Below are 16,326 nucleotides of genomic sequence, written 5' to 3'. Positions count from 1 at the left end.
CTATTAATCAATTCTGTTCTCACATCAGCAAACCAGGAAATCCAATGTAGTTTTGAAGTCTAGATTTGACCCTTTGCTTGACAAAGGCCAGTATAAAAATAATGACAAGCTTAAAAATAATAATACATGTAATAATTATTATCAATTGTACAAGCATGAAATTACAGATGAAGTTTAGCAAAACATCATCACCTTTCAAACTTTCTGACTTAAAACAGGGCAGAGAGGGACACTTATTCCAGAGGGGGTGCTTATTGGAAGGAGGGCGCTAAACCAAATCATTGCAACATGTAAACAATTTTGTCATCATTATTTGATGAAAGTTACTTCTGTATTTCAGTTACAGCTGGAGGAAGACAGCAGAGATCAAACAGACTCTCCTAGATAACTGTGGGGCACCTAAATTGATAATTTTTGAGATTGAAAACCCTTCAACATGTCTCAAAAAAAAAATTACAAAGACATCTTTGGATTAAAATAAATTTGTTACATTTTTAGGATTCAAGAAGAAAAAACAGGTGTTACAGAACACTAAAAATTCATGCTTGAATGGAAAATTTAAAAGTTAATACATGATAATACAGACAAAGGCAGGATCAAGCTGTCTGACACAGACACCCCAACTTTCAGCCCACATTCCCCTCACTTTCAGTTCCAAATTCAAGTGTGAAGTGAGAAAGACAACAGTACTTATTTCAAGAAAGATAAAAGAAAAATTGAAAATAAAAAATTAAAAAAATTCCTCATACAATTTCAAAAGAAATAACTAAACATGGCCTACTCTAATTTAAGACAAGGAACAGAACGAAAAGGAAGATCTGTAATTTTAGAAAGAGAGATTATCAATTTGCAAAGCAAGAATCCGTGTGGAACTCCTCTGTACGGAAGGATGAGAGGGTCCATTAGAAACCTCAAAGCTGTCGAAGAAATCATCCACAACTGCAAACCCGCAAAACCGCCAAAAAAAAAAACTCGATCAGAAACATTCTGCAAACCAACTTTAGTCGCGCGATATTTTTCAGGGACGGTGTCTGATGTCACGCAATCGAATTATTCATCGACTACGAACATCGATGCCTGACACCTTGGAAATTGTACTGCTGCAGCCTCACGGAATTTTAATTTGAATTATAGATTTGCATTTTATGGCGAAATGGCGCAGTCCTTCCTATAAATACAGAAGATTGATCTCTTCGCGAACGTAGTGAAAATTCAGCCAGGAACACCACGGAGATGTTCATATTTTCAGTTCGTTTCGTTTCGTTTGGCAAATTACAGTAAGCCCTAAAAAATTCCGGAGATATGGTCGATTCTAGTTTTACAATTGAGACTGAATGCATTGTATGACATCAGATCTTTGAAAGACAGGCGCAAGGACAGTGTTACAAACGTTAACTCTTTAACTCAGTTGTATGCAATTCTGCGCATAAACTCCATCATCTGCTACCAGTCAAGCAGATAAAATTTACAAACCAGTGTAATTTTAAGTTTAGGGAAATGCGCAATAATCGTAACACGACCACATTTGCTCCATCCAAGTCCAATCGGTAGAACTTTCATACGTATTCTTTTTGCTATAGAGTCTTTTCATATTACATGATATTTTTTTGAATGACAGCGTATAAAATATAAGTTCAAATAACTTTTTGCAAATTTCATGCTGCGAATTTGAATATTTTTCAATAAACAAACGATATACCTGGAGGAGACGACATGTGCGACAACACAACGAAACAACCAAATCGCAGAACGAGCGTGCGCGAATCTAGAGCGCATTCATTCATGAAAATATCGACATCCACAACAGAGTACGTACCCCTGAGAAGTGTTCCCCGTGCATCTATTTGCCGTTTTCAAAGCAATCTATTGGGGAAACTGCACGTGGTTCAACCTCCCTCGTCTGACAGCTCCTTTCATTTGTTTCCGTAAATTAGAATTAGATTATGTTTATCTTAGGACCTATTGTCTTTCTCGGAAGAGAAATAGCAGGAGTCTGGAAGCTAGCTAGGTAGGTTGACCGCTGACTAAAGTACAGGAGATTTTCAAAGATGGCTCGAAATATCGGAGAGCGTAGAAAAAATAAAGTAGAAAACAAGCGCGGCAAAGATTCTACTGCGAAGTCATTATCGAAACAAGATGTAGGAAAGAGCCGAACGAAAACCAAGGTAAGTAATGGATAATGTTATCAGGGAATTCGACTTCAGAGGTGACGGAGAATCGATCATCATGTACATGTGCGTCTATATACTCGGGTGCATTATTCACATTCCCATCTATCTTCTCGGGGAGGGGGGCGGGAGAACACCTTATTTCGCCAAAATTGGTATTTATTGCCATACATGGTAAAATTTCCTTTGTCTTGAATCTTTTATTCAGCACACGGTAGATAATTTTACAACATGTTTTAACCAAGATATCTTTCTGGACTGGAATGTGAGAAATGGGGTGGTACTGTGTGTTAACTAACTTTGTAGGTGTAATTTTCAATAGTCTGTTGGAGTATGTCAGGTTAGGTACAGTAAGTTACAGTGTTTTACTTTTTGTTTTTATCTTAAATAGGGTTGTAAAATGAAGCAATTTTGTCTTCGTCCTTAAATTCCCAAGATCTGTTTGCTAATTCTCCCCTCTAGTTATTGCACATTTCCTTGTACAGTTGTGATCCTGAAAGGCAGAACGGACTATAACAGAAAACTGTTTGAATGGCAAACTGCATGGATGACAAACAGTTAACAAATGGTCCTTGAAACATTCAAACGGTTTGCCTGACCATTCAAATGGGTGAATAAATTATTTGAACATTCAAACAGATGTCACAATACTTCGAACAGATGGTAATTTATTTCAGACATTATATGCAAACCGTTCAAATGGTTTGTCGAACACTTTGAACGGATCTTTTTAGTCATTCGAATGGATAACAAACGGGTTACCCATTTGAACAGATAACTGTTAGTGTCTGTTTTGCCTTTCATGGTCACATTTGTCTTAGGAATTTTGTCTTAGATCAAGATCACAACTTTTTCATTACTCCTTTGTTGGATATTGTATGGATATTCTAGGGAGAAGTTACATGTTAATTATGTCTGAGAGTTTAAGGGTTAAACAGTGTGTTGTGATACACTGCCACCTAAATTTCACTCAAGTTCAAAATATCTTGGATATTAGCATTCCCTACTAATTTATTCAAACTGCAGCTTATCAAGTCTGCAGAGCAGTTGCAGTATGTAATACTAATGCTTATTTCACGATTTTGACAAGTACTGGTTAATTTTCATTTATCCTGACTGAAGGGAAAATGAAATTGTTGATTAACTTGAAAGGTAATTGATAAAGAAACCTTGAGACTTCACCTTACCCAGACTATTTTTTCCATAAGCCTGGTATAGCCAACACACCAGCAATAAGTTTTAGAGGAGTTTAATTTCCTGACAATTTGACTGAACTCTTCTATTTACATGCCATTGCCAGTGGTTTCAAAGTAAAGTATTACAAACATAATACATCAAGAACGGAACGACTAATTACAAGATTGGAAATAACAGGAAATACAAATAACAAGAAATAATATTGTCATAGACAATACTAATAACATAGCAAACATGGGTCACTTGATGAAAGAGCAATTAACCTGACGATTTTGGAATACAGCTGGCATAAGAACGTACTTGCAATTACCTTTTAACTGGAGCTTACACCTTTTTCATTTGCATGATCTATGTGAAAGTTAAAATTATATGGATAGCTGTGCAGAGGGGGATTAGTTTCTACACCTGGTGTCTTCTCTTGATTTTCAGAGCTGAAAGAAAATGTCTTGTTAGAAAGTTGTGCTCCAAGGAACAACACCCCCCTTGATCTTATCCAATTCTGTTTGTTCTTTGTTGTCACTGAACCATGCTGATCTGACCTTTGTGTGAATGAAAATATGTAATTGTTAATTTACTGGGCAGGGTTTATCAAGCAGTGAAGATGATGAAAATGCCTGGAAACAAAAAACCAAAAGAAAATCAGAAGAGGAAGAAGAAAGGAAAAAACATTATTGACTCAGGTAATGTTTTAGGGTGAACATGAACAGATTTTGAGGCTCTACACAAACTGTTACACCAGTTGGTAGTTATGCTATGCAGTGTCCTTGTCAAATCCCAATGCAATTTGCATCATTATCAAAACATTGTGTTAAAAGATTCACATAATTATATTGTAAAACATCACAATTATAACCTGACCTTATATCTGAAGTAATCTTACATCTCTGTTAGATTCTGATGGAGATCCTTTTCCTCCAAAAATAAGGTATGTGATTTGTTTCTTGAATTTGGTTCCATTTTATACAGTTTCAGTTAAACTCTTTGGTCCTAATATCACCCCTAAATCAAGAGTCAACAAAATGATCACCAACTTTCAAAGCTCTTGATTATTAAACAAATTCTCCTTATCAGCAGCTTAGAAAATGCATAGAGAACAGTATGGAGAATATGCATACTGATGTCAGGTTGTATTCACAACCTGGTTCTCTTTCATGCATCTCTGTTTCAGAAAAGCCACATCAGTCAAGAAGGAGGAGAGTTCAAAAGCTAAGAAAAATAGGAGACCAATCAGCTTGGACTCAGGTAAGGAAATGATGTGCACTTATTGAGGGTGCCCTATACTTTTTACGTGAAGGGTGATTGGGAGATTTTATTTTCATGGGAATCATGATTTCAATTTTTTTTTTGGTTATTTTTTTGTTTTTGTTTTGTGAGTTGTGATTAAAGATGATAAGATCTTTCCATGTCCTTGTGAACAATTTTTTCTTTATTTAAACATAACCTGTGAATGAAGAATTAAATGAATTAAATGTGATTGGCAAACCATTTTATTTAATTGACTAATTTTGGGTTATTTCGAAGAGCCAAACTTGTAGGATTAACAGCTTTGTTAATGGGTAAGAAAGAGTGAAAATTTTAATTTGTGAATTTGGTTTAATTCTCTTTTTTTCTTTTTTGGTTTTATTTATATTCAGAACGTGATCATCTTGAATTTCATGTGAACATGGAAGAATTATGAATATTTATCATGATGCATGAAAAGGCCGTATATTTTTATGCGACTGAGTTCTACAAAAGGGTTTAGGGGACTCTCATTATTGATGGAGTGGGAGGGCTGGATAGGGAAAATATTGGAGGTGAGCTTGAGGTAAAATAAGGTCAGTTTTTACATCACGTGACCTTTAACCTTACTCATGCATTTGCTTGTCAAAGAAAACAAATCCATCCACTTCATCCTGGGTTCGGCACACTTACCATTAGACCACTCTGCCTTGAATAGGTTTGAATATCATAGCCCTTGACTTACATTGTGATGTGGTTTCTACAGATGAGGAAGAAGGAAATTAAAAAAGTCTGCCAAACAGACAGAAAACATACGTGTAGCTTCTAAAGAGGTCCAGCATGTTAAAGAGAGGTATCATCCATCATTCTCTTTCATTATATTTGACATTTCAGCACCAAACCATGGTGTTCATTTAGAACATAAGATATTGCTGTGGAGAAGAATCTGGCTTCTCCTAAACATATCCAGCTAAATTTTGTTTGCCAGTTGTCTGTGTGTTTGTTTTTTCCTCTCTTCCATCAGGCATTGAGAATATTAGATCTGTCATAGGACACTGCTCTTATGCTGATACATTTAACCCTTTGACCCCTAACAGTGACCAGCATCTAATTTCTCCTTACAATATCATCCCTGAATCAAACATCAAGGTCATGAGAGTAAAGGAAATGATCACCAACTAAGCTCTTGTTTGTTAAACAAATTTTCCTTGTCAGCACCTTAGGAAATGTACAGAGAACAGTATGGAGAATATGCATACTGAGTTTTAGGTGTTAAGGGTTGAAAACAAAAAAGAACTAAAATGTTTAACACAAGGATTGTTATTCTTGCTTCAGTCCAGTCAAACCTAAAGAGAAAAAAGAAACTTCTACTTTTGATTTCTTTGGTTCTACTTTAGTTGAAAGGGAATCCAGGAAAACATTTGCCAAAAGAGAAAACAGGTGAATAACTAACTACTCTTGTTTTGCCCACAACTTTTTTTTTAAAGAAAAAATCAGGCATCCTGTGTATTTTAAACAGTACTTCACACATTGTGCATTATTTGAACAGGGAAAACTTTAAACCTCACCATATCTTGCCTTTCTGTAAAATTCATGCATCACATGTTAATTTTTAGGCTTAGTCAAGCATTCCTTGTAGACCCTCTGCCAATCTGTTATAGTTATATCGGGATGAACTACAGTGAACATATACCATGTCACAAAATTAATGGGTAGTGACCAATTGAGGAATAGTTTTGGCAAAAACTACACCATGGGCCCCCTTAAAGGGAAAAGTCCTTTGGCCTCTTAGATATTTAATAACACAACTACATGTGCCTGATGAGTTTTAGTATTCTCATTACCTATTGGCTGGATAATGTATGGATATTCTCCGGGAGAAGTTACATGTTAATTTCTTATGTTAGTTAAATTATTATTATCTCTCAAAGCTCTTTCTGGTTTGTTTTCCATCCTTTCAAATTTTAATGAGAGATGCAAGACAAAGGAAAATGAAGATTATTAGAATTAAGGCTTATTTGGAAAATCTGCAGATACAGTTTACAGAAAAAAATTGTAAAATGCATGCTTTGATTAACCCTTTTACTTCTGAGATGTCAATAGTAATTCTCCTTACTGTCTGTCATACAATTCTTGTAATGTTAGTTTGGAGAATTTGGTCTTGGATCAACTAATAATCCCCTGGTTGATTATTTATTCTCATCACTTGTCTGCATGATATTGTATTGATATTGTAAGGAGAAGTTCTGTCTTGGTCACTCGTGGAAGTTAAAGGGTTAAACAAAAAAATTTATTTTATCCTTTTACTCTCAGTTGTTGTTCAAATGTTGGTTCAGTGTCAGTATCTGAGAAACTGCCCACCTACTCCTCCCCTAATCCAACATTAACCCTTACTTGTAAGCAGTTGATGGTTGTTGGGTTAGGGGAGGGGTGGGTGCGCAGATGGTGACATTGATCTGGAATGTTTATGGTGTATCTACAGAGTTTTTTACTATTTTGCCATTTATAACTTTTCAGTTTGGACAGTGTTAAGAGGCCTTCAAGGGGAGAATTAATTATTTGTCTGCTCATCTTGAATTATGCATGCACTTGATAATTTAAATTTTTAGGAAGCAGTAAACTGTTTGGATGGACTGACATTTGTTATTACGGGAATCTTGGAAAGTATTGAGAGAGAGGAGGCAGCAGATTTGATTCAAAGATATGGTGGAAAAGTTACCCAATCAGTGAGCAAGAAAACAAGTTATGTCATCATAGGACAGGATCCTGGGGAGAGTAAACTTTCCAAGGTACATTGTAACGCACAGCTCAAAAGAGGAAAAAAGAGAACTGTGAACATAAACATATAAGCTGTACCTTTTTCACTAAATTTTTATAACAAATCTGGGTGCAGCTTACTGCAAAACACCTTAGAAACTTGCCACAAATTTGCATAAATTAACACAGTTCATTGACAATTTGTAAGTCTGTAGAGCAAACTAACAAGAACTGAAAAATTTACCATGGTAGAAATTTATCATTTTCTTTCTTTTGTTGGCTTCTAAGAGAGTTTTTTTTTTCATGAGCATAAACTTATATTTCTTGCTGTGGAGTTCATTAATGTTTCTTTGTTAAGAGACCTTTTCAACTGGTTTAAGGTCGTATTTCCTTCCTTGAATAGCTAAACATTACCTGGCAAGAAACCTATGGTTCCTTTGTTGTTGTTGTTGTTGTTGTTGTTGTTGTTTCTTTTTTTGTTTTTTTAATTTGGTGCTTATCTGTTAGGCTAAGCTATGTGGAACATCACCAATAGATGAAGACCATCTGTTTGAGCTTGTCAGAACAAAACCAGGCAATGAGACCATCAAGTGTGGAGAAAAGGACAAAGAAGAAGGAGAAAACTGAACCAGTGGAGTCCCTCAGTCAGGGAAGAGATCAGTTTGAAGGTGATTCATCACAACTGAATGAAAAATCTGTGTCATCTCCAACAACACAAACACTATCATCATCAACTGCACTGAAAGGTGGGTGTTTCAAACCTTTCCAACAATTAGCACGAGAGCATGACCTCACTGCAAATTTAATTCACACTTCAGCTGTATGCCTTAAATTTCCTCACCAGTAAGCATCCTACATGTATTGATGATTACACTTAGTGAATACAATTTCTCTTGTGTGCATCCAGGTACTGTACATGACTTTGTATTAAAGTTACTGATGACATAAATACATGTGCATGTGTGTGATATACATGTACCAGTAAAATGTCATAGGAGCCATAGGCTAGTGTGCAACTGATAACATAATATGTTCATCCTCATTTCCCTTCTTCCATGTACTTAATTTATGGTGTCACTTAGTTTGTCTGTCTGTCTGTCTGTCTGTCTGTCTGCTCTTTTGTGTATGTTCATTCTTCCAATGACTGTCTTTCTATCTGTCACTTATTCTCCTTGTTCTCCTCTGTCCAGTCACCCACACATCAGTTTTACCACCACTCTAAATTCCACTTTTAGGTTCATCTGTTGGATCATTTTACTGTACTTCCTCATGTAGACTTGTTTGTGTTACTTAAATTGAGTTACAAGAGAGGACAGTTTTTTTGTTTTTTATTGCTTTATTTTTTTAATCTACATAAGATTTTGACAGTAAAGGTAATTTGTTTTTGTGCAGGAGAACCAAGTCTGTCATGGGTAGAAAAATATCAATCTCGTGCAGTGAAGCAGATTATTGGTCAGCAAGGTGATAAGAGCAACATGAGAAAGCTGATGAACTGGCTGAGAGACTGGGAAAAGAATAGAAAGAAACCAGTCTCTAAATGTGAGTACACATTGATTGTCAAGATGCTTTTCCATCAAATACATGTACATGTAACTTCTCGTCAGGCAAGTATGCAAACGGTTCAGGCAAACTGTCAGAGAAAGCAGATGAAAAAGTTTGGGTTGTAACCAGATAGGGGGACCTTTCTAGGAGGGGGGGGGGGAGTAGCAATTCTCCTAGTCACCTGATGCTACTGAAATTAACATAAGCATAGGCAAGGTTAGACCTGTGGCTCTTGTGCTGACTTTACCTCTAACCCTTTATCTCACATGAGTGACCAAGACAGGATTTCTACTTACAATATCAATACAATATCAATCAGACAAGTCATGAGAATATAGAAAAATATCAATCGGGGGATAATTAGTTGATCCAATACCAAATTATCCAAATCATAAGAATTTTATGGCAGACAGTAAGAAGTATTAGTGAGCTGTTTGAAGTAAAAGGGTTCAGTGGATGAACCTAACCTTAAACAACAGATATTTTACATAAGACCTTAAATTGAGTTGTAATGCAAATGTCGTCTTGCTGTTGGCTAAATACCTTTCACATTGACTCCAGATTGTTTCTTAATTCCCACATTCAGAAATACAATTTGTTAAACAGCTGTAACTTATGAACTTTTATGAATTTATTTTACTCGACGGTCACTTATACATGTAGTTAGTATGTTAGTAGTGGAATCACAGTTTTAAACCTTTTTATTTTGCACAGCTTTCTTTTACAACAAAGACCAAGATGGATCGTCCTTTATGGCAGCACTTCTGTCCGGTTCCCCAGACGTTGGAAAAACAACAACAGCTACATGTACCCTGGTTTGTGAAGAGCTGGGTTTTACGTACATTGAAATGAATGCCAGTGACACACGAAGCAAAAAGACCTTGGAAGAACACATTTCTCAGTCACTGAACAATAAAACCATGGATGGCTTTCTGACAGGTTGTCAAATTTCTGTAAGATTTGGAATGACTCTGATATTATTAAAGATACTTCATGAATTCTCCAGTCTTACTAAACTGATTTTCCTCTGTAGTTAATTTATTAGATTTCAGATGTCATTTTTCCTTGTAATTTGGTCGTATTCGCTATACAATAACTTTTTGCTAAATTTCGCCTTAGGTCATTTCTTTTCACTCACCCGTCGAATTAAAGCTCTATTGGTCAACTTTTCCTAAAAAATTTGTCAAGTTTCCAGGCCGACAAATCGCCTGCATCTTTAATAAGAAAATTTCCTTCACTATGCGTTCAGTATGTGTGTGTCTCATTTTTCCCTGTCTTGTCAAGACCTCTCGTATGGCAGTCCAGCGCCCTTCGATCACCCTAAGCAGGCGATGGTTTAACGACTATCACATCAGCAAAAAATAAGTATACTACAAAAAAATAGCATGTTTGTATCATTGTGCTATACCCCGGATTAATGAAAAAGAATAGTTCAAAAATGTAATATGTGGCCCTGTCCAAACTTGGCGTATAAATAGTGAAACAGCATCGCTACAAAATAGAATCATGGATCACGAAATAAGCAATGACACGATTTTCTGTTTCGAGTTCGATGAGCTCATATTCAGCTTCTTCAATACTGCTCGTGTTACCAAGTGCACCGTTTTGTTACACACTTCTGGGGCAAATCACATTTTCTCAGGAGTTAAGGTGAGGACAGAATAAGTTAATAGCGACCGAATGCAGTGAATGAGATAAACGGGTATTGACTAAAGGTACAAATAGAAATAATTTGAAACATGAGACAAAAGAATGAAAAAAATGTCGATCTTATTTACTCGTCACGAACGCAGGATCGAATCTTAGACCATCGGATTTTACGATCTGAAGTTCTCACACATAGCTATAGATTTCTCGTTAATGATCCATGACATGCAATGGATACATAAAGGATCATCCTGCATACTGCTTAGATCATCAATGTCGAAAGTTTCATGTCTTCGAATACATAATGATAGAAAGGAAATTTCAAGCTCTTGCGTGACAAAGGAAAAAATCATTTTTAACTGACGACCGAAAAGAAAAACCCTATCCGTCAGATCAGGTTAAACGACAGATTAAATATCAATGTTGACATGTAGATAAACATACCAGACCTTGAGGTAGCTTATTTATCTTCCCAGGGATTTACGAAGCTGCGGCATTTCTGATTCCAGTATCATGTCATGTGCGTCACTTGTCTGTACGAACTGTTATACATTTATTTATGGCCTCGCTTACTGCATCCAAACTCGGCTGACAGTTCTAGAGTTCAAAGAGACAGAGAGCTACGGCCTCAGATTTCTCTTCCAACTTAAAGACAACTGGTTCAGTAACAATTTATTCATAAAATTCTTATAAGATACACAGAGGGTTTCTGCACACAAAGATGCATGGAGTAAACAGATTTAAAAAAAATTTGAATATCTTCCTCGGATATTTTTTTTAAGAAGAGTACTTATGGTATTCGCTTTAGTTCTTTCCAAGACGCGAAACGATTTAACTATGCTTTTCTCTAGATACAACGAGAAGTCAAGTATTTTTCTTGCCAAAGAACTTTATTGGAGTTAAATTTATTGCAAGTAATCTTCAGGTGAGGAAAGATAATGAAGAAGTATGTAGCATATTATAATCGAAAGACAAGAAAATTGGAAAAAATTTACATAAAGAATACATATTATTGATGTGGTTTCTTTAGCTTTGTATCTGCCTCTAGTGATTACACCGGACACCTACGCTTTTGACTGCAAAAATATTTAGGGCGCAATTGGCGGGAGTTATTTACAAGAAAAAAGCTTACCGTTATTATTTTTAGAAACTTTTTGAAGTTGTCATGGTGAGAGCGGAAAATGAAAATTTGAGAGAACTGTAACGCTAATGGGAAGATGACCAAAAACAAATTTGTATCATATTGAACGAGGGATATATTGAGTTGATCACTTGAAGAGAAATTGTATCGGTACAATATAACTCACGGTGTGAATTCATCCTTATCGATTCAGTTATGGCAGGGTGTAACATGTCCTGCTCAGAGAAGAAAAGGGTTTTGCGGATGCGAGTGTTTTGCACTGAAAGAGAAAGAGCTGAATTTAAATCACAGAAATATTTAATCGCCATGGAGAAACATGTAAACAAGTAATAATCATAAAAAAATAAAAATAAAACAAACAGACAAAAATACAAGCACAATACTGGGCATTAGATGAGGTTACATCTTTCAAACTCGTGAATATGTTACCTTCATTTTTTCATCGAATTGTTGTAAAGCAAGATATTATTTTTGATATTTTCAGGCATGTAGAATTAACAAATGACATCGTCTGGAGAATAGAAGGATTCAGAGGATAACAGTTTAACAGGTACAAATCAATTTTCATTCTGCAACTGATTAGTGCTGTAGAGCTCATTTTAATTATAATGAAAGATCACAATCTTTTTTTTCTTGCGGCTGACGACAATCAAGTTTAATTTCAGTCGAATTTCCCGGTTTATTGTTATCAGATGTGAAGATATTTCAATGGTTTCTCTCATTTGACTGGTTTAATAGTCTGCACGCGATGCAATTTCCTAAAGCCTTAAACTCCTAGAAGTGATATAACTTGTAACTTATCCTTGTAATATCAATACATTATCCAGCAAACAGGCAATGAGAATACTCAAAGTTTTATCAGGTAGAATTTGTTATCTTTGAACTAACACCAAATTTCTGTATCTACTTTGAAATGAAACATGTAGCAGCTAGAGGGGAGAATTAACAATTAGATCACGGGAGTTAAAGGTTTAACTGTGCGTGATGATTATGCGGCAGAAGCGCGTGATGAGCATGTGACAAAGCTAGATAACGTGACGTATATAATTAGAGCTCTCGTCAATATCAAAATCAGCAAATATCTCTTTGTAAGTTTGTAACAAAGCTCGAGGTTGAAAAAAAAATTACACAATCCCTACGTTTCTTTTGATATGGTAACATTCGCGATATATAGTAATAATAACGGTAATATGGTTGTCGGTGAAATACCAGAATTTTTTCAGTATCCAAAACGTGACATCTCCACCGCACGCTGTAAATGTACCATTTATATCTTCACATATAAAGGTATCAATGTCGTAATTACAACCGGATTTATCAACATGACAGTTTTACCTTCCATGTGGGCTGTTTTTTTTTTCAATTGTATTTTTTACCTGAAGCTGAATTCAATTCTTTTTTAAAGAAAATAGTTCTTTTAATGAGAAACTCTTGTATTACTATGTCCGAAATTGAATTGATTTTTCGGCGAGCTGAGTTTCGATGTAACGGATCTCTGTAATCGATGCTCCTATTTAAAAAATTATATTGATTCAAATTTTCAATCAATATCTTTTGAATAAAATGGATGACACATGTCGGCCTATCGATAAGAATTTATTTTCTTGAATTGAATTATCTGTTTGAAGGAGTTAAAAGATGTCATGAACATTCGATGGTAAAATTCGTATCCACGCGCAGTTATCTAATACCTCATATTTGCGTTTATAAAATAATTAAAATAGTACGCGCGCTCTGATTGGCCATAAAACCATTTTACATGCTTCGCGTCGTGGTTTCCTACGCTTATCTCGTGTTCTCCCAACCTCCCGCGTGTTTACATCAGGCTATGTAAACACGGAAACCATTTTACATTTCTTCATTGTATTACTGGAAAAGTGTGAGCCTAAAAAAGGCTGTACATCGGCCAATTTCCATCACTACATTTTTAGCCGGGACCGAGACCAAGGCTTCGTCAGCAACGGATCAAAAGATGTATCACACGATAACTAAATTTATTGTTTTCTTAAGGCCTATTTACACGGCACGACTTTGTCGCATGCGACAAGCTTACGACAGGCCTACGACATGACTTAAGAGTCGTAAGCGAGTTGTAGGTTTGATTTACACGAAACAATTCGTGTCGTAAGCCTGTCGTAAGCTTGTCGCATGCGACAAAGTCGTACCGTGTAAATAGGCCCTTAGAGGGCACGGTAACGAATCTTGCAATCTGATTGGTTCTTTACCCGGTCAGTATTTTCCTATCTCTGCCCACGGGCCACGGTAACGCTTTCGTGAGTCGCCGAGTATATCCCAACTTTGGTTGTCATTTTTCATAAATATACCTCGTTTTCCGGCTGGGAAGTATTTTTAAGCAAACACGTCGGTCACTACCTCAAGCCGATAAATAACTTATGAATCCTCTCTTTTCTCTCTATCAAATCACTTTGGTTGACAGAAAAATATTGGTTTCAGAATGAATTTGTATAAACAATAGTGTCATTACGTTGGTTGACAAGCGGCCTAAAAGCCTTCTGCAATTAATTTTAATCGTTCACAAAAAGTACCCAGAAAGTTGGAACGTGAGGTATTTGGTTACAGTTAAACTGAACGATAGAACTTTCATTCATTTAATATCTGAATTTTCTCGAGCAATTTGTTCATAGTGAAAGAGCGAGCGAAGTTTTAATTTAAGTTCTACAACAAATATACGCTCCTGGTGAGTCTTTCCAATTCCGTTCAATTTGGACATTTGTACCTTAAATTGCACAACAGAAATTGAAGAAATTTTTTGAGAAAAGGCCGCATTACATTCCCTTGTGTCTCGTTGGAGTGTGCCGTTCGAATTTAGTTTTTGTGAAGGAAAGATCAGAGTTAAACACGCCATTACAGCAAACAAACGAGCAAACTCTCACAACTTCAAAATAAAAAGATTGAATTTACTCACAATTAATTTCCTCGCCGTTTACTTAATGAACAGAGGTAAATCTTCGTACATGAATGAATCGTCGATGAGAGTGAATAATACTTTCCGTTAGATCATTAACTGATTTTGAAGAAAACATTGTCGTGACAGTCCTTGCCAAACTAGTTCTGTTGGTTTTCAAATGTTCCTTCGCTTTTCTTTTTCTTGCGCGCTCTCTAATTGACAGGTGTCAGATTGTGACAGATACTTGTAAAAATAATGTTTCAAAGTTTGTTTGGAAGCCTTTTAAATCACCTTTATCGTTACGGAAATGAAAATGTTTCGCTGAGGCATCTCTCTTAAATTTGCATCACCTCTATTTTAACTACCATTTACCCACTCAAAAATTGTTCAGTTTATGGAAGATCTTGCCGTGTTTACGGCCATAAATCATTCGGGTTCTTTCGGAAAGAATTTCGTCAAGTTTAAAAACAATAAATATGTTATTCACCGGCTAAGGGTCGGTCCGTATGGTGAAAAACTGTGACCGAGGTCTTGAAAATGCTGCCCTCGGCCTACGGCCTCGGGAAGTATTTTCAAGACCTCGGTCACAGTTTTTCACCATACGGACCTCCCAGCCGGCAAATAACATATATATATATTCATGCACCACGGAATTACCAAATGAATCTGCGAGTTTCGTTGTGATTTTTATTTTGTTTAGGTCGAATCTGTGACCTCTGTTTTAGACAAAAATGCTGGAAAAGCTTTTATTCATAGGACAAAAATATATTGTTCAGTTACAAAATTATACGAGGTATTCAACAGGCTACAAGCATTTCTTTATTTCCTTCTGTGGGGAATCAAAGTGGGAATCGAAAGAAAACACATTTTTCATTCTTGGGTAGCCGATCAGAGCACAGCTTTCCTGCTCGCTCACGTATAAATAGCAGAGGGATTGGGAAGACGTGTCAACAAAAGTGGAAATTTTAACCCCAGAACCACGATGACTAAGATTTCTTGATCACGTATGAAAACTAAACCCCGTCAACGACACGATTAATTATTCTGGTCTTTTAAACGCCTTGGAACATCAATCCACCTCCTCGCAAAACTTGACACGGTAATCGTCGACGGTGAATAAATTTTTGTCTTCAAATGTTCGAACTACGTATCTACAAGGGAGTTAGTAGTATCATTTCTAAGTGGTTATCTGTCAGAGTTCGGTTTTCGTAGATATACCTTTACGCGCGATGACGGACTAAATGGGCACATTGTTTGCTTGTTTACATGACATCGTGCGTTGGAAGATAAAACTGTGAGCTCAGTAAATGCTGATATTGGAGCAGAAGCTTGTTCTGTATGGCAAGACCACCTCAGCAGCTTCAGGGAAATGTTCCAGATTTCCCATTCGCTATAATATCGCAAAAGATTCTCTTTTAATCAGCAATTCGTTCACAAATAATTTTTCAGTTTCATTTCGTTTTCAGTCTACTTCCTCCGCCAAATGCTCATTGCCCTGGCAGTGAATTCACTCGATGGCCTACAAGATTAAACGATGCAGGAGTCTGTGTGTTGCGCTCGGCTTTCAATTTGTTGTGGATGAAGTTTCTTGATAACAAGAGTTTTGTTGAAAAGGACACTTTCCAGTGCCATCTTCTCAAGTCCCTCAAAATAACCTCGTATTCAGCGCCTTTTCTGAATTCGAAATGAAAAAATCGAGTACTTCCCCAACATAATTTGAAGAGGGACCAGCTCTTCTAGTTATT

The 16,326-nt window shown here is 36.3% G+C and overlaps 3 protein-coding genes across 4 annotated transcripts in view; 2 read left to right on the top strand and 1 right to left on the bottom strand.

Annotated features, from left to right (window-relative positions):
• The window catches only part of LOC149051539 (stimulated by retinoic acid gene 6 protein-like), a 42,272-nt gene extending 40,557 nt beyond the window's left edge, over nt 1-1,715 (bottom strand). Inside the window, exons 1-4 of the mRNA XM_089214435.1 lie at nt 1,700-1,715; nt 884-939; nt 345-380; nt 24-109 (exon numbers count right to left, since the gene is read on the bottom strand). Coding sequence (XP_089070561.1) covers nt 24-109; nt 345-380; nt 884-939; nt 1,700-1,715 — 194 coding nt within the window. The remainder of the gene's footprint in view (nt 1-23; nt 110-344; nt 381-883; nt 940-1,699) is intronic.
• Nucleotides 1,716-2,034: 319 nt separating this feature from the next.
• Nucleotides 2,035-16,326, top strand: part of LOC149051536 (uncharacterized) — a 37,008-nt gene continuing 22,716 nt past the window's right edge. For both annotated transcript variants that reach the window (XM_089184968.1, XM_089184961.1), the window contains exons 1-4: nt 2,035-2,165; nt 3,948-4,045; nt 4,257-4,290; nt 4,534-4,607. In XM_089184968.1, the coding sequence (XP_089041094.1) occupies nt 3,967-4,045; nt 4,257-4,290; nt 4,534-4,607 (187 nt within the window). In that variant the 5' untranslated portion in view covers nt 2,035-2,165; nt 3,948-3,966. The remainder of the gene's footprint in view (nt 2,166-3,947; nt 4,046-4,256; nt 4,291-4,533; nt 4,608-16,326) is intronic.
• Nucleotides 5,910-9,937, top strand: LOC149051538 (replication factor C subunit 1-like). Its single transcript, XM_089185134.1, has 5 exons — nt 5,910-6,026; nt 7,196-7,375; nt 7,851-8,089; nt 8,736-8,882; nt 9,600-9,937. The coding sequence occupies exons 3-5, from the start codon at nt 7,879-7,881 to the stop codon at nt 9,920-9,922; spliced, it is 681 nt and encodes a 226-aa protein (XP_089041260.1). The 5' UTR covers nt 5,910-6,026; nt 7,196-7,375; nt 7,851-7,878; the 3' UTR covers nt 9,923-9,937.

Source organism: Pocillopora damicornis, chromosome 1 (genome assembly GCF_964200805.1).
Source record: "Pocillopora damicornis chromosome 1, jaPocDami1.2, whole genome shotgun sequence".
In the NCBI taxonomy this organism is placed as follows: Eukaryota; Metazoa; Cnidaria; class Anthozoa; order Scleractinia; family Pocilloporidae; genus Pocillopora; species Pocillopora damicornis.
Note: the sequence above shows the minus strand (reverse complement) of the source record. Positions and strands in the feature narration are given on the sequence as shown.

Coding starts and splice junctions, on each gene's coding strand:
- LOC149051538 (XM_089185134.1), top strand. CDS start 7,879: ATGAAGACCATCTGTTTGAGCTTGTCAGAACAAAACCAGGCAATGAGA. Junction 8,090..8,735: donor ATCATCAACTGCACTGAAAG/GTGGGTGTTTCA, acceptor GTTTTTGTGCAG/GAGAACCAAGTCTGTCATGG. Junction 8,883..9,599: donor AAAGAAACCAGTCTCTAAAT/GTGAGTACACAT, acceptor TATTTTGCACAG/CTTTCTTTTACAACAAAGAC.